The following is a 22654-nucleotide window of genomic DNA, read 5'->3' on the forward strand; positions in this document are numbered from 1 at the left end:
GACATCTGGTTGGCCACTGTGAGAAACGGGATTGTGGACTAGGCAAGGCTTTTGGTCTGGTCAAGCAGGGCTTGTCCTATGTTCCTATGGGCACAACTAGCATGCCATCCACATCCTGGACACCACTGTGACATCAGACAGCTGAGAAGGGGAAAATAAATAAACCAATAGACCTTGTTCCATAAGGTACTTAATGCTAGACGCATGCTGGAAGTGCATTACCCACTGTAGTAGCTGGTGCCCCTTGGAACTTGTAGGCTGGAAGGCAGGGAGACAAGGACAACACCAAGTCTAAGGAGCAGGAAACTGAAGGAGTGTCTCCACCCCCATCGTTCAGCCCAGATACTGAGGTCCAGCGCGAGGGCAAGAAGTGAGGTTACAGGGAACCAGGCAGAGGGCCTTCTCGGTGGTGGCGCCCACCCTGTGGAACGCCCTCCCATCAGGTGTCAAGGAAATAAACACCTACCTCACTTTTAGAAAACATCTGAAGGCAGCCCTGTTTAGGGAAGTTTTTAATGTTTGATGTTTTATCATTTTTTATATTCTGTTGGGAGCCGCCCAGAGTGGCTGGGGGTATAAGTAATAAATTATTGTTGTTGTATTATTATTATTATATTATTATTATTATTATATTATTATTAGCAGTGCATTTGCCTGTGCTGGTGAAGGTAAGATCAGGCCATGACACATAATATACAGTTTATAATCTTGTTGAGCTTCAGCAAATCATATCTTGTGGATCCAAAAAAAACCTGGATGGCTCACTAGATCCCAGTTGTCATGGTGGTGGGCGAAAACATTGGGTTTCTTTTTTTAATTAACCAAATCATTGCAAGTGCCAAAGAAGTAATGAAAGACCTTCCCTATGCAAGCTAAAGTGAAATCTGAAAGCTGTGAGCAATTTCAGCTGGGCCATAAAAGCAGAACGTCAACTATGCTAAAGAAGCAGCTTTCAAGGTCAAGCCGGACCCAAGGTTTGACTTTATCTCCCAGGTATAAAATTAAAGTAGGAAAGTGTAGCTAGATATATATATATATACACACACACACCTCATTTTCCTTCTTCTTTCCCAGAACGTCATAATTTGGGGAAATGTGTCACTGTATCCTTTATTCCTTCTCTTTCCTCCCTTGCACCTTTCATTGCATCCTGTCATGGAATATATAGGGCTCAGACGGAACAGAAGCGTTGTCCCTTGAATTCAATTAAAAAGACAGAGATGGGAAGATCATGCGGGTAGCCATAAGCAGAATCATAAAAAGGATAACACTAAGTTCACTTATTGAGAGACTACTTCACAAGTTCCCTCAACTTCCTTTAGAAGTAGAATTGATGGTGGCATTGTCCTCTTAAGTAGAAAAGGAGGAGGTTGCATTACTTGTGCTGCAGAAAAAGGGCTTGATTAGGGTGGCCAGATTCAAAGTCAGAGCACCAGATAGGAGTAGCCAAACTCAAGCCTATACATGTTGCTTCAAAGTTAGGTAGTACTATTTAGTTCCATGGGACAGTGTAAGTATGCAAAGAGTGCGATCTCACTCAGCTTTCCAGTGGGTTGCAGAACAGCTAGACCTGCTTCAGGCCAGTCCCTGGATGGATCTACGCACAGGGGGGAAACGCTATAAATAAGTCAGAACTTAAAAGTAAAGGGACCCCTGACCATCAGGTCCAGTCATGTCCAACTCTGGTATTGTGCCACTCATCTCGCTCTATAGGCCGAGGGAGCCAGCGTTTGTCCGCAGACAGCTTCCGCGTCATGTGGTCAGCATGACAAAGCCGCTTCTGGCAAACCAGAGCAGTGCACGGAAACGCTGTTTACCTTCCCACTGCAGCGGTCCCTATTTATCTACTTGCACTTTGACGTGCTTTTGAACTGCTAGGTGGGCAAGAGCTGGGACTGAGCAACGGGAGCTCACCCCGTGGCATGGATTCGAACCGCCGACCTTCTGATCAGCAAGCCCTAGACTCTGTGGTTTAACCCACAGCGCCACCTGGTTCCCTACTAAGTCAGAACTTAGATCGTTATAAAAAAGAGAAAATAAACCCTATGGAAAATCATATATACAAATTCCCTGCTCTCTGGCACCACCTGGTGTTGCATGTTTATAGCGCATTCAAATCGTTTTCCTTCCTTCCTTCCTTTTTCCTTTCTTCCTTCTTTTCTTTCTCTTCTTCTTTCTTCTTTCTCTTCTTCTTCTTTCTTTCTTTCTTTCTTTTGTCTTTTTTTCTTTCTTTTTCCTTCCTTTTCTTTTCTCTGCTTTCGTTTTTCTTTCTTTTTCTCTTTCTTCTTTCTTTCTTTTCTTTCTTCTTTCTTTCTTACTAATATAGCTGAGTCCCTGTTATCCTGGCAACCTGCCAATTCTCCCGCCTCTGTCCAATCCTCAGAACCTGGAGAAGGATGGTTCTTTTTCATTGTCAATGGCCCTTAATGGCTCAGTACTTGGTTCTATTATATACCGTATTGGTCCGAATATAAGCCGCATCTGAATATAAGCCGAACCTTTAAAATTGGAGGGGGGGGGAGAAAAAAGAAAAAAATAACTGAATATAAGTTGCTCCATTCCTCTCTGCTCTGCTCCTGGCTGCATACCAGGAGTGGGATAGGGTGGGCGGAGCCACACTGCATTGCTGGTGGCCTTTCCCCTCCTCTCTCTCTCCTTCTCGGCCTTGGGGGAGAGGACGGGGGACTACGCGTGGGGTGGGTGCTTCTTTGCTGCTCTCCTGGCACTGTATGCCCCACTCTCCTGATAATTCGTAGCTGTCAACTTTCCATTTCTTGCGAGGAATCCTATCAGAATAAGGGAATTTCCCTTTAAAAAGGGAAAAGTTGGCAGCTATGTCCTGATTGCATACCGTAATCACGAATATAAGCCGCACCTTAACTTTTCACGGTCAGATTTTTTTTGGGGGGGGGGGGGTGAGGCTTGTATTCAGGCCAATACGGAATATATATTCTCCTTCCAAAGAGATATCATTTTAGGGTCGTGGCCTATATTCAGTGTCCCCATATTTGGACCGTTTGTTATATATTGGGGTATACATCAAAGGACACTATTCTAATAAGATATCAGGTGGTTTTGGCATGGGCCTGGCCTGCTGAGGGCGCCACCCACCTGGCACACAAATTGATTCTTATCTGCATCGTGCTATTCTGCCCTTTCCTGAAATGTATTAGTCCTTGCATTTCATATTGCAGGTAAATTGAATGTTGTGTCTCCGTTAATTGAATGTTGTATCATTCGCTCAGCTGAGTGCTACATCTATTAATATTTATTTAAGCGTCCATTTTATGCATGCCTCTCTGTACTGAATTAAGGGGCCAGGAATTGCCAAGGAGGAATGAGGATCCAACCTCAGCCCAGTAGGAATGCCAAACCAGGGCTAAAAATATTAAATATCGTTATTACCAGTAGGTGGTATGCATTAGCTACTATTTCCAAACCAGTGGGCTATTTTGCGGCTTTGGAAACAATAAATCTCTCTAGACCAAAAAGATTTGTCTCTGTGTGAAAAAGAGTGATTATCAAATCATAAGTATTCATGAAAATCCTAAGTACTAGGAGGTGTTCATGCTGGGAATAATTAGTAACACACACCTCAACATTACTGAATGTCAATGGCGTTTCGAATGCTCTTCACAAAACAATGCCTGCAACGTAGGTGCGTGAGTTTTAAATGGAACCGAGTAATTTTGTTAATTGCAGAGATATTGCAGGAAATAAAAAAAGAAAGCCTCTCGGAGACTATAAACTACCGCGTGAAGACACACAAAACAGCCTTCCATATTTAATGATCCGGTAACTGTTCTCGGCTGCACACAATTTATTTTGGGGCGATGCTTATGGGGAGGTGGACGAAATAGGAGGAGGAGATGGATTCCCTGCGAAGCTTATGGGAATATGGAAAAAACCCAGACATGGGCCTTTGTGACTCCCAGGCAATTGCATCCCTGGCCCCCAGGCTCTCAGGGCATGAGCCTCAAGGGAGACTTGAACTGGCGACCTGCTGCATGCCGATCATACCACTTTCAACTCTCTTAAATCAAGGGTTTCTTTCCAGGAGGGATGTCAGCGAATTCCATCAAAAACAGAAATGGGAGCAATGGCTGATGCTCCCTTATTCATCTCATGTCCTGAATGGAAATCAGGCCAGTGAAAATGACCAGTATTTGCTGGAATGATGTAATGACAATGTGCCTTATGCAATTTCCGCTATTAATTACATAAATTACACAATGTATTCTCTCATACACACCTGCCCAGGTTTTGAGATCTTCAGGGGAGGTCCTTCCCTCAGTCCTGCGACCCACAGGCATGCTTGGTAGGGACATCGGAAAGGGCCTTGTCGGTGGCTGCTCCAGTCTGGTACTCCCTCCCTAGAGAAGCTGGACTGGCTCCATCCTTGTTTTCCTTGCACTGGCAGCTGAAGACCTTTTTGTTCCAACAGGCTTTTGGGAAGTGACTGCTTTTAATAAGAGTGCTGGTACTGTGCTGTTTTAATGTGATTATTTGTATGTTTTAAACAGATTCTATATGCTGTAATACTATTAATGTTTAATTGCTTTTAATTAATTTCCCCCCAATGTTTTTAGAAATTCTTGGTTTTATCCAGTGCTTTCTTTTCTTTAAAAAAAAGGTTTAGGGATACTCTCATTTTGACTCCAGAAAATCACCATTTTATAGTTCAAATCGGGGAAAATAAATCCAGTAAATGGACAAAAGTACAACATGTTTAGGGGAATGCGTACCCCTGCGTCCCCCCAGAAAAAGCACTGGTTTTATTTGTAAGCCACCTTGAGCCCCCTAAGGGGAAAATGTGTCATATAAAAGAAATAAATTCAATTTATCATGTATTGTTTAATGGTGCTCTACAAATGGGATTTCAACCATCTTTCTATTTCAGGGCAACATCCGGCTCCAGCACCATGACTTGCAAGTTGCAGAAATAGCAGACGTTGAATTAAATCAACTCTGTCTGAGATTTCAACTATCTTTCTGGAGGACACTCAAAAGCATTCATCTTTATTGTTAACTGCGGTCGTAAAACAGCTCCTTTGTGCGACTGGGATCTGGTCATAAAAGGAAAAATTTGGCAGGGTGCTTATGAAACCATATTAGCATCATTGCGTTGCACCATAAAAGCAAAAAAAAAAAAAAAAAAAAACTTATGGCCAAACGTTAACTGCCTTAATTGCAGCATGCAGGATGATAAAGCACTTTCATTTGAATGATTATTAGCAAGAGCCAAAAATATGCCACAAGTGTGGCATTTTGTGAGATTACTTAAATCAGAAATGGATTCCTCTGCTTATGAAAGATGTATTTGAACCAGTGGCACTCTTCTCTGGTGGGCCAGAGGGGATTATTTAGGGCTGAACTTTAAATGGTCATGTTCCTCTGCATTTGATTATTTGTTGCTTTCTGACTATGGCTGCATCTTCACAGTATAAACATTCTTGCAGCACCCCAGAATGCCTGACACAATGCCATTCCGGGAAGGCATTGTAAAAATTAATGCACACCTCAAATGTTGCCTTTCAACTAGACAGCGGTGGAGGAAGCCTCTCGGGGGCCTGGGGCGGCGCACCCAGGGGCAGGGCAAGTCGCCCATATGGGCGGGGCGAGCCACCCATAGGGGTGGGGTGCACTGTGGGCCTTCCAGAGTCTGCCTACCTCCTCCCACTCAGCCGCCCTACAGCTGAAGGGGGGGGAGCAGCGGGCGGACCGTTTGGGCAGCATGGAGCTTGCACATGCCCAAGCCACTGTGTCTCTCCTAGGAGAGACACGTCGCTTGGGCGCCCTGCAGGCCCCACGGTGAGTGCCACCTAGCATTTTGTCACCCCTTCAGTGGTGACACCTGGGACGGTCCGTGCCCACCGCACCCCCTTCCTCTGCCCCTGCAGCTAGACCTACTATTTGCTGTGCACATACATGTCTTTGAGCGCTCCAATATCTTCTTTCAGAGTGAGTTAAGTTGTGCTTCTCATGACGTTTCATTGTACGTAACAAGTGGTGGAACTCCCTTCCCACAGAGCTGCATCTGGTACCTTCGGTTTTCAGTGAATGCTGAAGATGTACCTCTTCGCCCTGCCTCTTGTTGCTTGAGATGCATATTTTTAAGACCTACCTTATTTTACAAAACTGCTTTTAATAGTGTGTAATGTTGTCTTTGTCCATGGTTTTCCCAGTAGTAATGTATGGAAGTGAGAGCTGGACCACAAAGAAGACTGATCGCCGAAGAATTGATGCTTTTGAATTGTGGTGTTGGAGGAGACTCTTGAGAGTCCCATGGACTGCAAAAAGATCAAACTTATTCATCCTTAAAGAAATCAGTCCAGAGTGCTCACTGGAAGGACAGATCCTGAAGTTGAGGCTCCAGTACTTTGGCCACCTCATGAGAAGAGAAGACTCCCTGGAAAAGACCCTGATGTTGGGAAAGATGGAGGGCACAAGGAGAAGGGGATGACAGAGGATGAGATGGTTGGACAGTGTTCTCAAAGTGACTGGCACGAGTTTGGCCAAACTGCGGGAGGCAGTGGAGGATAGGGGTGCCTGGCATGCTCTGGTCCATGGGGTCACAAAAACTTGGACATGACTGAACGACTGAACAACAACAAATGTTGTGTTTTAATATTAATGTTGTGTTTTAATCGTTTTAGCCCATCCTGGGACCCTAGGATGAATTTGTTCTCTATGGGTTTGGATGCCTCCTGAGATTTTGTCACCAAACTTGGCATGAGAAGTCCCCAGGTGTGGCATAGGGGTCTTTGTCAGTGTTTGGACACCAGGCTCCAATCTGACACCAGGCACCATTTGCATGGCTCCACCCCATTTCTGGTGTCATGGGTCCAAACTCACAAATCACACAATCCATTTAAAAATCACAATATATTTTTGGTTTCTAAAAATTCCTGGCCAGCACCAGGCACTCCCTGGTGGTAAATTATAGTTTAAAAAACCTCAAAGAAACTAGCACACCACTGTATTGAAACAGAAACACCTTGTGCTTTCGGTGTTCCTAAATGCTTAGTGTTGGAGCATACAGTGGCTAAAAAAGCTCTCCTTTCATGCTGTTTGAACAGTTGTGGGAGGCTGGAGACAGACACCTTGTAGGGACCCTGTTGCAGAAATAGTCTTTGGTCCCAGACCCCTATACCACTGGTCTTAACAAGCACTTCAACATTATAAGGAAGAAGAAGAGGTCTCAAATACAGAAGCATTATTTTCTGTAGCATCCCTGAGTTGATAGTCAAGTCTAGTTACACTATTAGGGACATTCCAGACTCCCCCCTCCCTTTTCTCCCTCCCTTCCACTTATGAAGATATAAGGTAAACTTGCACACAGCACCACCTTTTAAAATAGCAAACCATGATCTCCAGCCTGCTTTATGGGACACTGTTACTTTACAGAGCCAGAATAGTTACAGAAAAGTGAGCTGCACAGTGTCAATCATGCATCAAAATGTCAGCCAGGTTCTAAACATGGATTTTTTTAAAAAAAAAACACCAAAGGACAGAAAGTGCAGGAGGCCAAAATAGAAACATTCTCATTCCACTTCTAAACATCACAGAGGGCTGACGATGCAACTTTGAAACACCAGGCAGTGTTTTATGCGCAAACTGACAAGAACTATGATGACTGAGAAGAAGGAAAGAAACTCCTCTGTACTCAGCACATCACTGTGGACAGTGTCGTGTGGCCAGCTATAAACCTTGCTTGACTGTTACCTTTCATCTAGGGCACGTGTGGGGAACCTTTGGCCCTCCAGATGTTGCTGAACTACAACATCCATCATTGGGGGCCATTGGCCATGCTTGCTGCATATGATGGGAGTTGAAGTTCAGCAATAGCTGATGGGACACGATTGGGATCAGGATTGTAATTAAGGGATGCTAAAAGATTCACCTTTGCCACCAGAAGCCTAAGTGGCATCCATGGCACAGAACATGGATGAGGAACCTGTCAGCTTCCTTATGTTGTTGGACTACCATACCCATCATCCTTTGCTGAGGCTGATGGGAATTGTAGTCTAACAACTTCTGAATGCCAAAGTTTCCTCAAGCCTGAGTTAGGGCCACTTCTCTGGAACAACATTTTTATACTCAAAGTGAAGGACAAATGGTCTTTGGGGTTCAGGCGTGTGAAAAACTAACATTACACATTTCCCCAATGGGGGAAAAAAAAACGAAATTCAATTTGGAGTTTGAAAAAAAGTCTCTGTGAGCAGGAGGGAGAAATCCTGTCAACAAAACCCATATGGATTCAATATTATGTAGTATCTAGAAGCTTGCAGCTGAATAACCGGCTGGTTAGTCCAAATCAATATTTGAAGCTCACCCCCTGCCAGCTGTTGTGAGATTTTCACAGTCCCTGTAGGATTGCCAGGTCAGTGGTGACAGAAAAACCCACAGCAGGCTTAGCTGAACATACAAAGCTGTGTTATACTGGTTGAGACCATCAGTCCATCTAGACTTACATTGTTCACTCTGGTTGTGGTTCTTTCCCAGACGTTTGCACATCATCTCTTACCTGGTTCTTTTAACTGGAGATGCCAGGGATTGAGTTAGCTGCTGGGCTATGTTCCAGGCACAGGTGTTGCAGATCACTCCCTTCCCCTCCATGTCTCTTGGTCCTATGCACACCATGAAACATTACTCTAGTTGTTGTTGTTGTTTAGTCATTTGGTTGTGTCCGACTCTTCGTGACCACATGGACCAGAGCACGCCAGGCACTCCTGTCTTCCACTGCCTCCCGCAGTTTGGTCAAACTCAGACCTCTCCCTTAAACTCCCATGCCAAACTCCCTCACTAACACCCCTGTTTGAGAGTCCTGTTTGCAAGCTCTTGGTCATGAGCTCCCAGAAGCTGCAATGAACCAGGGTTGAAGGCTGCTGGCTGCTAACTCCTCCCTCAACTCACTTTCTCATTCAGCCTGGCTTCCTCTCAGCAGTAGCTCCCCCTCTCAGATCATGTGCAACTTATATCTTTCCCATGCACAGCAACACTCCTGTGTTCCCCAAAGTGCACCAAATACTTGGGGTCCAAAGGTTACCCTCCCCATGCATCACCCTCTACATCACTTGGCAGACCGCGCAATTTTGAGCACTCATCCGGATTTATTTACAAGGCGTTTACACATCTCAATACAAGCTGGAATTAACTACTGTACAGTGGAACCTCGGTTGTCAAATGCTTCGGAAGCTGAACAATTCAGAACCCGAATGCCGACAACCCGGAAGTGAATGCTTCCATTTCCAAACATACCTCAGAAGTCGAATGGCTTCTGAGGCGTGCTTCTCCATTTTTCCAATGGATTTTGCCAACCGGCAATTGCGCCTCAGTTGTCGAACATTTTGGAAGTCGAACGGTCTTCCGGAACAGATTATGTTCGACAACCGAGGTTCCACTGTACAGTACAACATAAGCTTTGTGCAAGCAAATCAAAATGGAGGCTTAATTTATCTCTTATCTGAAGAGGCCCACTGGTTGTACACTTGTTGAATGCAATGTGTGAACACCCCTTCTGCCTCTGCCATCCATTATTTCCTTATGTTCCAATTTATTTTTGTTCTAGCCTAGGCCCTAAATTGGTGGATTCACTTCCACAAGATGTGGTGATTGCCACCAACTTAGATGGTTGCTAAAGGGAAATTAAACAATTGGATAAGGCTATCAGTGACTTCTAGTCACAATGGCTATGTGTTGTCCAGAATCCCAGGCACCATACCTTTGAATTGCAGTTGCTATGAAGGAACAGAAGAAGAGGGCTAATGTTGACCACATGGCCTCCTTAGTGATTTCTCAGAGGCACTCTGGTGTCTGCTGATGGAAACAGAACATTGGTCCAGGTATGTTCTTATTAAAGATGTTAGGGGCCCAGTCGTCTTTTGCATCCAACCACCCCCATTCTAGGCTAGATGCTGATAGCTCACACTGAACTATGCCTGGTTTTCCCAGCCCTCATCTGTGGGGAGCAATTTTCTACTTGGGTTTCTGAAGCTGACTAGCCACATGGCTGGGAATGCAAAATAATAAACCTCCTAGTCAGCATAGTCTTCAAGTCACCCTTTCCTCTCTGTTTTTGCTTTTATTAAATGCTTCCTTTGCGGTGAGAGAATCGCAATGTTTAGCTAGCTAAGGCAAAGGGCAAAAGTTACAATTCCAGGCAGTCCCCCCCCCCCCCCACTTCTGTGGTCTGCTTTTTTTCCACAGTGCAATGTGTAACTGTGAAAACACAGGAGCTAAAAAAAGAAAAAAGGAGTTAGCATTCTGATACTAAAATAACCCTATGGCAACAAAAAGCATACAATGCCTCCATTTATTCCAGAAGGTCAATTCCTGAACAGGAACTTTCTTCTGAGGAACTGATCCTAAGGCATCTGGCCCCAAGACACATAGGACTGTGTATCTCAGTGCCACTGGTTTGCTACATTTCAGGCTAGTATACCAGTAAACACAAGACATCGTAAAGTCAGAAGAAACAAGCTGCTGGATCAGTCCAAACGTCCACTTCATCCAGCCTCCTTTGTCCAGCAGATTTCTCTGGGAAGCCCAGAAGCAGGGTTTGAATGGAAGCTGTGGAGGCTGGTGTCCTACCGAGATGTGTAGGCAGAAGTCATAAAAGAAGTTGGAGTTCTTATTGCCAAATACACTGAAATGAATCCAATTAAGAACTCTGGCCAGAAGTTTTAACCAAAAAACATATGTTTACTCATAAGTAAATACAAATGTAATATCAATCCTGTTAAGAATTACAGTCTTAAATGAAAAAAATAGTTTCACATAGGAAATTTTCCTTGAAAGTCTTTTAGAAATTGATGTCAGGGCTTCTACGATGCGTGTCAGATGTAAACCAGGGAGACCAGGACAGGGCCCCGTTTCGGCATAGATGCCTTCCTCAGCTGGCAATATCAAATAATATTAGATAGCACAGAGTACATCAAGTTTCAGTATTTAAGATTTTACGAAATCATTATTAAACAGCATCAAACGAGTTATATCGAGGTTTTAAACAGAATTTTAAAGTATCATTCACTAAATAAGATTTAATAAAGGTCATAATTCAACAACATCAAAAGAATTACAGAAAGTTTTAAAGTATCGTGCTAATATATGAAACAAAGTAGCTTTTCATAGTATTTGGTTCCTTACCTTGTTTTTTTATGATAGAAGTGTATGAATATAAATGGTTTCTATTTCTTTGCATCCTAAGGAGATATAGCGTCTGTAAATCATGGAAAAAAACGACTGTTACATATCTTCCATTATGAGTAAACGTATGTTTTTTGGTTAAAACTTCTGGCCAGAGTTCTTAATAGGGCAGAAGTCAGCCATATAATTCTAGTCCACTTGACACAACCTCCTCCCTGCTCAGTGACACAATGGCAACACTGAGATGAAGGAGGAGGAAGTTGATTGGCAGTGCCATTGCCTGGGTTGGCTGTAGGGAAGAAGGCACGCAGGTGAGGGTTGTCTGAGGTTGGTGGGGCAGCATCGCCATTTGGTCTGACAGGCCAGCCTCTGCTGAATGTAGTGCCTTCTTCCATCCTTGTTCCTCAGCAACTAGTATCCATAGGAACAACAGAATCTGCCATATACCAAGTCAGACCATTAGTCTATCTACCTGGGTATTGTCTACAATCAGTGGCTCCTCGGGGTCTTAAGAAGGGAGGGATGCCCTACTTGGAGGTGTCAGGGATTGAACCTTAATGCAAACCATGTGTTCTACCACTGAGCCACTGTGGCAAGTACCTCCACTTCTGCACTCATTTTTGCACCTATTTTGGCTGGCCCCAGAGACATTCGAACATGCTCTATAGATGATTTTCCTTACCCCAATGCAACACAATAACACTTACAGAAATGGGAGTAAAACACATCTTTCTATTTTTGTAATGGAAAAAAGCCCAAATTGCATACCAGACTAGTAAATCACTACTCCCTATTTCCTAGCTTGAACTAGTACCCTTGTGTTCTATTGTACACAGTGGGACTTCTCAGAAGACTTTTATTGGACTGCGTTGTTACTAGGAAGTAAGCCCCATTGAAGATAATGGCTCATTCTGCTGCTAATCTAACACCCTTTTTCTCACAGAGGCCAACCAGCTGTCCCTGGGAAGTTTACGTGGAGCTCATGAATGCAAAAGCCACACAAGTGCTGTTCCTAAACCCATCCCCAAACTGGAATTCAATGATATACTGCCTCTAAAGCAGGGGTCAGCAACCTTTTTCAGCCGTGGGCCGGTCCACTGTCCCTCAGACCATGTGGTGGGCTGGACTATATTTTGGAAAAAAGACCAAAAAAAAGAACGAATTCCTATGCCCACAATAACTCAGAGATGCATTTTAAATAAAAGCACACATTCTACTCATGTAAAAACATGCTGATTCCTGGGCTGTCCGCAGGCCGGATTGAGAAGGCGATTGGGCCGCATCCGGCCCACAGGCCTTAGGTTGCCTACCCCTGCTCAAAAGGTTCTATATAACCATCAATAGCCACTGAGAGACCCCATCTTCTATGAATTTGCCCTTCCTTCTCCTATCTCCAGGGAGGGAAGTGCAGTATTGCTTTTGCAGGGGAATATCTGGAAATAACATGATGGGCAAGTTATTATAATTATAATTATAATTGATTAATTATTATTAATGTTAATTACCAGTATTATGCCATGTATATGCCAAAATGCATTCTAAATATTTAACAGCTATAAAATCAATACACAATTAAAATACGCAATAACATTAAAACATCCTTTACAAAAAATATACAATAAAGCATCCATGATATCAGGCAGGCAGCTTCACTGTACTTTTTTCAGTGCCCGATAAAAACACTTTTGTTCAAACAAGCCTACCCAGTTATGTAGAATGTTGATATGTGCTTTAATCTGATTTTAGCTTGTGAATTTTTATTTGTTGTCTGTTTTAAATTATTGTTGTTAATTCTTTTTAGCAATGATTTTACACTTTTGTCCTTATTTATAAACCACTTTGAGGGTTTTTTATTTTATTTTTTACAATCAAGCCCACTATAAATTTTATAAAATGAAACAAATAGACTTAAAATAGTTTTTTTTTTTGGGGGGGGGAACAAAATCACCAGTTCGGGGGACGTTCAAAAACTAAGGTCAATTTCACATGATGAAACTCAATTTCACTTTCCTCTCCCTATGTCATTTGAGGAAATCTCCATCTCGCCTCTTAACAGGCAGGGAGGAAATTGACCAGAGCAGGTTTTTGTTTGCTTTGTGACTGTTTCATACCGTTGCAAAGAGGAGAGAACGATCACAGGCTTGGACGGAGATGGGAGAGATGTCTCAGTTCCTTTTCTTGCCAAACAGACACACACACACACACACACACACACACACACACAAACGAAAAGCGCAGGCATCTAAGGGTGGGCGGGTTCTTGAACTGCATTGCCTTATTTTGCTCCCAACTCGCCCTCCCTTGACGTCCTCAGCCCAGGAGGCTAAATAGAAGAAGTTGCAGGCAGCGGTCAAACAGCTCCAAATTGCTCTCTAGGGAAGTAGGCGAAGTGCGTAAAGACGAGGAGCCAGGGCGCAGAAGCAAATAGGAACAGACTGAAGTTGCACCACCAGCGAGCGCATCTGCCCCACTGCGTGGAAGTTTGTGGTTCGGATCGCTTTAAGTGCCTGGATAAAATCAGCCGGGGGCCGGGCTGCTTTCCCCCCCAAAAATGAATGAAATGAAAGTAGCAGTTTTGGGCAGCGAAGGAACAGGCAAATCTGGTAAGGCTCCCCTCTGTTTGACCTCCCTTTTCTAGCTACCTAAATTGCTGTTGTATCAGTTTACAGGCATTTTGGGGTAACTTTGGAGTTCTTCATGTCCCCCCCCCCCGCTTTTTGGGCTGGGGTGAGGGATTGCTTGGTGTGTTTGTGATATAATCTAAAGTTTACACGGAGTTTATAGGATAAGATGCATGTGTGTGTGTGTGTGTGTGAGAGAGAGAGAGAGAGAGAGAGAGAGAGAGAGAGAGAAAGAAAGAGGGAGAGAGAGAGATATATTGTTTCCCTTTCTTTTGAAACACGATCAAGTGATATGTGTCCAGGAGCTGTCTTTATTTATTTTGTGCAATAAAATAAAGTTCTTTCCACATACCTCATCCAAATTGCCAACTTTTCACAGGACCTGCTTCTGTCCCGTTAACAGCATTTTGACATATGTATCTAGAAAGTATCTGTATTTATGTTATACATTTAAAAAAAAATTAAAATACCCTTCTTTCAAAATACAGTGGTACCTCGGGTTACATACGCTTCAGGTTAAGAACTCCGCTAACCCAGAAATAACGCTTCAGGTTAAGAACTTTGCTTCAGGATAAGAACAGAAATCGTGCTCTGGCGGCGCAGCGGCAGCGGGAGAACCCATTAGCTAAAGTGGTACCTCAGGTTAAGAACAGTTTCAGGTTAAGAACGGACCTTCAGAACAAATTAAGTTCTTAACCAGAAGTACAACTGTACCTACTTATGGTTGCAATACCCCCCCCCCCAAGGCCTTGCTGCTATGTCTTTAACAGCACTTTTGTATAGAGCAGTGAAACTTCTGCCAGTGTATATCTTCAGTACCCGGAAAAGTGTTGGCTGCTTAAATTCTAAAGGCACAGGAAGAGAACTGGTAAAAAAAAAAAAAAGTTAGACACTTTAGCTTGTGTGAGGAGCGGGAGTGTGTCCAGAATTCTGGGATGTCTTCAATTTGAAATTTCATTTTACAAAGCAGCGTTTGAAACCGCTGGAAATTCCAGTAGCTGAATCTGAAACTGCAAAATTGAAATTGGAAGTTCAACTTTTTGAATGGTACATTTTCTTTCTCCCCTTTTTTTTTAGAAGCACAAACTCTCTAATGCTGTCAGCTTAGAAATATTTACTTGAGCCCATTTGATCTAAAAAAGACTTAACTTCAGAGTTAACATCCACAGACATCTCAGGATGAGAGCCATCAACTTTCCAAATGTGACATTTTGATATCTCACCTCTCCCGACCAAAAAATTCCAAAACTATCCCATTGGCAATGTTCTCCAAAACTAACTCTGGAGTCTATAAATCCAGATTTCCAATAAGATCTGTAAGCTATCCACTCACAATAGCCCAGATATTGCTCCAGGTGTTCCTTAAGGATGCATTTGGGATTCACCCAGGGGCACCTCTCCAGTGTAAAGCTTTAGCCATTAATTAAATGTGTGGGAGAATTATCATCATCATCAACAACAACAACAACATACTAATTTGGCATGGGAAACCCTGTTGCTGATGTTGCCAGCTTGTTTTGTGCAGACATGATGAATCATAGAATCATAGAGTTGGAAGAGACCATAAGGGCCATCCAGTCCAACCCCCTGCCAAGCAGGGGGCAGCCATTTTCAGCTATCTGGAGGGCTGTCACGTGGAAGATGGAGCAAGCTTGCTTGCTGTTGCTCCAGAGACTAGGACCTGAACCAATAGATTCAAGTTACAAGAAAGGAGATCCTGACTAAGCATTAGGAAGAACTTTCTCACTTGACAATGGGATGGACTACCTTGGAAGGTGGTGAACTCTCCTTTATTGGAGGATTTTCAACAGACGTTGGATGGTCACCTGCCAGGGTCTGTAACTGTCATTCCTGCATCGCAGGAGGTTACGCTAGATGACCTTAGTGTATCCCTTCCAACTCTGCAATTCTGTGAGTCCTGCTATTGTCCCAAATTATTTTGTCCAGACCCGAGTCCTGCATTGTCCCAGATGCTCAATCGGTGGCAGAGCTGAATGTGCTTCTAGCTTGAGGAGTAGATCTGATGTTCTGATTGCTGACATAGGATAGATGTGCCATGAGGGTATTTCTGCAGTGCAGCTGACTACCAAGACTAGTCTTCTTTATTTATCACATTGGTCTCTTAACGTTTCTTCCGAGGAGCTCAGAGGGGCATGACATCTCTGCGAAATAGGATGGGCCAGAAGATGGTGACTAGGACAGGGTCATTGTTGAGCTTGATGGCTAAGCAGCCATTTGAGCTTTTTGGCCTCCCATTCCACCACACTGCCCACTTTTACTGTTTCATTCTGAAACTGAAACTCGAAATTCGAGTCCCATGGGGTATGCAGGTGCCCAGGACATTGTCTGAAGGCAACTGATGCAACACTCTTGTGGAAGTGAAGCAGATCGCAGTCTGAAGGGTTCCTGGATGAGAGATTCATCTTTAACCATATTGAATTCCACCAAAGGAGAAAAGACAGACTTGAATGACATTCATAAATGAGTGCTAAAAAGTGCTTCCCCATTCTTTCCTCTTCTGCACCAAGTCCTTCCTCACCAGGGATCCATTGTTGGTCTCCTCAGCACTAGGGACCAATTAACTGCCTGGAGCATCTTGCTTTTGTCTCCTTTCCCAGGAAAGTGTCACTGCATTCTGTGGCCAGGTTCCAGCAAAACTAAGCCCCAATGAAAACAAAGGCAATTGTTAGTTGCAGCCAACTTTCTCCATCCGTGAGGTTTAGGGAGATGGGGATTTATTGCAGTGTCTGTCCTGCAGATGCACACAAGTCGAAGTAACCTAGTTGTCAACAGTGCCAGCCCACACTTTTGTGTCATCATGGCTGGCCCTACTTTGGGCCGGAATGAAGTGTCTGTTGCTGGTAACTACGTATGTCACAAATGTTCAGCAAATAATTTATTATTGCATTTATATTTCCAGAAATAGATGCTTGTGGAATTTCTGTCTCAGTGCCAACTTTGTGGGTACTGTGCACATTGTTGCCCTGCCTCAGACAGCAAAGTGTCTTGGGCTTGTCCTAGAGGCTGAATATCATTTCTCATGTCACATTTTGTTCTCTCATTGCAGCCCTTACAGTACGCTTTCTGACCAGACGCTTCATTGGAGAATATGCTTCTGACTCTGGTAAGCCTCCACTAACTTGGAAAATCTGTGTCTACTTTGCCTCTTATAGTAGGTCCCATCTGCACTATGCATTGAAAGCAGAATCATAGAATTGGAAGGGACCCTGAAGATCATCGAGTCCAACCACCTGCAATGCAGGAATAGGGAATCGAACCTGCAACCTTGGCGTTATTAGCACTACGCTTTAACCAACTGAGCTATCCAGGCTGACTCATACCACTTTATGTATTTATTTATGAATGAATGAATGACATTTATATCTGACCTTTTTCCTGAGGAATGTGGCATATATGATTTGTCTTCCCCGCCATTTTATCTACACAACAACTCTGTGAGGTAGGTTAGGTTGAGAGACTGTGACTGCCTAAGGTCGCTCCATGAGTGGCTGAGTGCGGATGTGAATCCTGGTTCTTTACGTAAGCAGTGGCAACTCTTTTTTTCTTTTCTTTTCTTTTACGCTCACGATCATTTGTGTCCTCCTTCTCTTGTCTCACAGAGTGCATCTATACAAAGCACGTTTATCTGGAAGGAAAGCCGTTCAACCTGGAAATATATGATCCTTGCTCACAAGTAAGTTAAAGGACACTGCCGACAGCACGCTCTGATCAGTTGCATCACACCACATCACTCCGAAGGTCTTTTAAGTAATGTTGGGAAATAAAGTGCAAGAGAGGGGGCTGCGAGATCCATGGTTCTAAACTGAACCCTAATTAAGACGTCTTTGATGTTGATCCATTTTGAGCCAAAAAGTGGTCCAAACATGGTTTGTGGTTGCGTGCTCCTTTCTGGGATGCAAATTATTGAGAGGGTTAGGTTGGCATTGGTGGAAACCAATGGCTGGGATCAAAGAAGTCTTGAATGTACGCATCCATATTTGCATCCCATAGCCCATAATCAGCTTATGCAATTCACTGCCACGTGATGTTGCGATGGCAATAAGTTCACATGCTGCTTATAAAAAGGAATTCAGCCAATTCTTGGAGGATGGTGCTGTCAATGGCTGTTCCACTTAGGTTCCAGTTAAGTTGCGATATTTCTGAACACCAAATAACAGGGGAGAGCCCAGGGGGGCTCGTTTGCCCATTATAGACAGAATCTTGGACTGTATATTGACACCATATAGGTATGTGCACCAAAGGTTCATGTGAACTTACATGGATAGTTGGTCTGGCCCAACAAAGCAGTTATTATGATTTTGTATGTGTTTATTTGGTAATAATAATAATAATAATTTTATTATTTATAACCTGCTCATCGGGCTGGGTTTCCACAGCCACTCTGGGCGGCCCCCAAGAGAATATTAAAAACCTGATAAAACATTGAACATTAAAAACTTCCCTAAACAGGGTTGCCTTCAGATGTCTTTTAAAAATCAGATAGTTGTTTATTTCCTTGACATCTGATGGGAGGGCATTCCACAGAGTGGGTGCCACTATCGAGAAGGCCCTCTGCCTGGTTCCCTGTAACCTCACTTCTCACAGTGAGGGAACCACCAGAAGGCCCTCGGAGCTGGACCTCGGTGTCTGGGCAGAGGCCGTTTAGGGCTTTAAAGGTCAGCACCAACACTTTGAATTGTGCTCAGAAATGTACTGGGAGCCAAAGTTGGTCTTTCAGGACCAGTGTTATATGGTCTCGGCGGCTACTCCCAGTATCCCCCTTTGTTCTGCTTACCTCAGCTTCTCATACTTCACTAGAAGCAGCTTTCATAAAAGGTAAAGCTAAAGGGCCCCCTGGCCGTTAAGTCTAGTCACGGACGACTCTGGGGTTGCGGCGCTCATCTCGCTTTACTGGCCAAGGGAGCTGGCGTACAGCTTCCGGGTCATGTGGCCAGCATGACTAAGCGAACCAGAGCAGCGCATAGGTTATTGTTATTGTTAAAGGTGAGAGTTTCCAGGGCAAAGTATCTAAAATTCAGCGCTTGCAGTCATTAAGGTGCTCTATGGTATGCTATGCTGATGCATCTTCTCATGCGATGGGTCTGTTACCTTCCAGCCTCGACGGGGGAAGTTGTCCCTCACTGATGAGCTCCACTGGGCGGATGGGTTTGTGGTCGTGTACGCAATCAGTGACAGAGCCTCCTTTGCCTTTGCGAAAGCCTTGCTGTACCGGATACAAGAGTGCCACATGTCGGGCTGCAAAAGGTAAGCCCATCAATGGCTGGAACTAATAATGTTGAAAGGATTGCGATACTGTGATAGCCATGAGAGAGTCTGGTTATTTCTTATAGTTCCTATCCTGTTGGACATATCTTTACTACTGGGGCTGCATTCAGATAGCCCTTTATTTTTAGGGCCAAGGTTTCAGGCCCCATGTTGGGCAGAATATTCCTGTAGTGCAGGGAGTCGGACTGTATGATCCTTGTGGTCCCTTCCAACTGCAATTCTATGATTCCCTTATCCCCATCCTTTTCACGCTTTATGTAATCTTTCGCATGACATAAGAGGCGCTTTTTGCAAATCTAGTAGAAATCTCATACTCATTCTCAGGTTAACGACTTCCAAAAAATATTTGTTTGCGACGCTGTTAACCTGGAAAATCATGGGTAACACTGCAATCTTCCTGTTGTCTTCATGGATCACACCACTGCCACCCAAGCAATGAAATCTGTGGTGCCGTTCTGGCATATAGGACTTTCCCGTAGTTTTCACGGTGGGAACAGAATCATGCAGGCACTTGAAGGCTAGAGACATGTCCCATGATGCCTGCTGTTGTGTCACACCATGCCCACTGGTGGGTGTGAATGAGATTTAGCATGACGTGGGGGTATATCAAGCCAGTTCCATAATGCAACAGGTGACACACTGTAAAATAATGGTTAGACGCCAGGACAGTAGTCCTAGCAGTATAACCAGGGGAACTAATGCAATAATCCCAATGTCTGAATGCACCCAGTGTTTTGATGGCCTAAGAGTCATTCCCTTTTCCCAAGAAGCCCTGGGAAATGGAGTTACATGAGGGTGGGAGAAGGATCACAATGGAGAAATCTAAAGCATTTCGCCAAACCGCAGTTCCTAAGATTCTTTTAAGTGAAGCTATGTCAGTTCAAGCAGGATATTTCTGACATAGGTTTGCAGTGCAGGTAAGGCCCTGATCTCTTACATTCAGCATGCAAAAAATGAACTGAGCCATGTTCTTCATTTGTTTCTTAAGATTTAGGTGCCGCCTTGCAAAACCATTATCAGTGGGGCTTAAAATTGTATTGGTAAAAACACCACCAAATTGTCTGGTCCATGTAAATAAGCTAAAGGCAGTACTTCTATGCAGCATAATGACCACTTACACATTCCAAAAATGGAGGAAACACATCATCAAAGGAAGGCCATACAGAGTTGCATAAAACTTGCATCTGCTAGCATATAAACACATTTAGAAATTAATACAGTGGGTTAAACCACAGAGCCTAGGGCTTGCTGATCAGAAGGTCGGCGGTTTGAATCCCTGCGACGGGGTGAGCTCCCGTTGCTTGGTCCCAGCTCCTGCCCACCTAGCAGTTCGAAAGCATGTCAAAGTGCAAGTAGATAAATTGGTACCACTCCAGCGGGAAAGTAAACGGCGTTTCCATGCACTGCTCTGGTTCACCAGAAGCGGCTTAGTCATGCTGGCCACATGACCCGGAAGCTGTACGCCGGCTCCCTCGGCCAGTAACGTGAGATGAGTGCCGCAACCCCAGAGTCGGACACGACTGGACCTAATGGTCAGGGGTCCCTTTACCATTACCTTACCTTGGGTTACAGACTCCGCTAACCCAGAAGTAGTACCTCGGCTTAAGAGAACAGAAATCGTGTGGCAGCGGCACACCGGCAGCGGAAGGCCCCATTAGCTAAAGCGGTACCTCAGGTTAAGAACTTTTTCAGGTTAAGAACAGACATCCGGAACGAATTAAGATCCTAACAGAGGCACCACTGTAATAATGATTAATAATGACACATGATAGAGGATCTGTAAAACAGGACACAGGGCTACCTTATGTAACATAGAAAGCCATTGTGGTTTAGTGGTTAGTGTTGGACTAGGACCTGGGATACCAGAGTTTAAATCCCTGCTCAGTCATGAAACTCACTGGGTGAATTTGGGTCAGTCAAAGTCTCAGCCTAATACGACCTTTAGCTCCTTGGAGAATAGAGGGAATATATCTGTAATAATAAATAAACAATAATAAGCAACATCAGAATAAAATGATCAACAAATTGTGTTTTACAAGTTTTTCCTCTCCTCAACCCTCCCTCAGGGCTGCAGACTCCACTGTCATTTTAGTTGGGAACAAGCAAGATCTGTGCCATATGCGTGAAGTTGGCTGGGACGAAGGGCAAAAGTTGGCCCTGGACTACAAATGCCAATTCTGTGAACTGTCTGCGGCAGAACATTGCCAGGAAGTGGCAGCCATGTTCACCAAAGTCTTGAAGAATGTCACCTCGAACGCTAAGGGGAAGGAGAAAAGGCGGCCTAGCGGGTCAAAATCTATGGCCAAACTGATCAATAACATGTTTGGGAAGAGGAGGAAGTCTGTTTAGGGGAAGGTCCATCAGCCGTGATCAGGGCAGGAAGAAGATGCACACAAACGAAGACCTAGTCAACATGGAGATTTTACTCCAGTGAATTTCATTTCTAAAGAGCTTCATTTTGAAATGAAGCCATAGAGCAATATTGAATTATTCACACATTGCTTGAGGTCTGATGGATGGTTGACTCTCCTAGGGACGTGTGACCTCTCTTCGCTGAAAAGGGTTGTATTTGAGTTGTCACATAACACAAAAGTTCTGCCTGCAGTGACTGAAATATGATGGTAGATCCAGACATGCAAATTATTTGCTGCTAAAGCCAATGGGTAGGCAGCAAGGCTTTCTTGACCCAGTCGATGTTAGTCAACACTGAGTCCGATTGAAAGCAGTGGGACCTAAGCAAACAGCAGAAAATGACATTGAGCTGGACTTGGGCTGGATCTAGATACATCAAAGAAACGCTTCAGAAAAATGTGTTGTAACCTTTATAATGAGAAATTGTGATGGCAAAAATGGAACTCCACATCGCCTTCTAGTGTCACAGTGTTATATCACATGTAAAACGCATACAAAACGCTTTTTCTTTACCAATCTAGCTGAGTCCCAGGATCAGGATCAATGTGTCAACAAGGCTGAGAAGGATACATTGTGCGGAGACTAGGCCCCTATCTGCACCATATATATAAAACTATATCATACCACTTTAAATAGCCACAGCTTCCCCCAGAGAATCATGGGAGCTGCGTTATATTAAGGGTGCTGAGAGTTGTTAGGAGACCCCTATTCCTCCTCACAGAGCTACATTTTTCAGAGTAGTTTAACAGCCAATCTCTCTTTTTCCATAAACTCTGGAAACTGAAGCCCTGTGTGGGGAATAGGGGTCTCTTAGCAATTCTCAGCACCCACAACAAACCACAATTCGCAGCATTCTTTTTGGGAGGGAAGCTTTAAATTTATAGTGCAGCCCAGATTGCATTAACTCTAAATCCTTAGGGTCTGCTATTGTCCTGACATTTACTTGTTCTATGGTGCCGGATCACCTCATTTGCCTCCTGAGAAATCTCTATGGGGGACAAGAAGCTACAGTTAGAACTGGATATGGAACAACTGATTGGTTCAAAATTGGGAAAGGAGTACGACAAGGCTGTATATTGTCTCCCTGCTTATTTAACTTATATGCAGAATTCATCATGCGAAAGGCTGGACTGGATGAATCCCAAACCGGAATTAAGATTGCCGGAAAAAATATCAACAACCTCAGA

The 22654-nt window shown here is 43.9% G+C and overlaps 1 protein-coding gene across 1 annotated transcript; it reads left to right on the forward strand.

The window, feature by feature from the left end:
* The first annotated feature begins 13669 nt into the window (after window positions 1–13669).
* On the forward strand, window positions 13670–21911 carry RERGL (RERG like). The gene is made up of 5 exons (XM_033162158.1): window positions 13670–13751; window positions 16837–16893; window positions 17390–17463; window positions 18886–19034; window positions 21122–21911. The coding sequence occupies exons 1-5, from the start codon at window positions 13700–13702 to the stop codon at window positions 21402–21404; spliced, it is 615 nt and encodes a 204-aa protein (XP_033018049.1). The 5' UTR covers window positions 13670–13699; the 3' UTR covers window positions 21405–21911.
* Window positions 21912–22654: the final 743 nt, after the last annotated feature.

The sequence above is a fragment of the Lacerta agilis genome, chromosome 10 (genome assembly GCF_009819535.1).
Source record: "Lacerta agilis isolate rLacAgi1 chromosome 10, rLacAgi1.pri, whole genome shotgun sequence".
NCBI lineage: Eukaryota > Metazoa > Chordata > Lepidosauria > Squamata > Lacertidae > Lacerta > Lacerta agilis.

Coding starts and splice junctions, on each gene's coding strand:
- RERGL (XM_033162158.1), top strand. CDS start 13,700: ATGAATGAAATGAAAGTAGCAGTTTTGGGCAGCGAAGGAACAGGCAAA. Junction 16,894..17,389: donor AGAATATGCTTCTGACTCTG/GTAAGCCTCCAC, acceptor CTTGTCTCACAG/AGTGCATCTATACAAAGCAC. Junction 19,035..21,121: donor CACATGTCGGGCTGCAAAAG/GTAAGCCCATCA, acceptor ACCCTCCCTCAG/GGCTGCAGACTCCACTGTCA.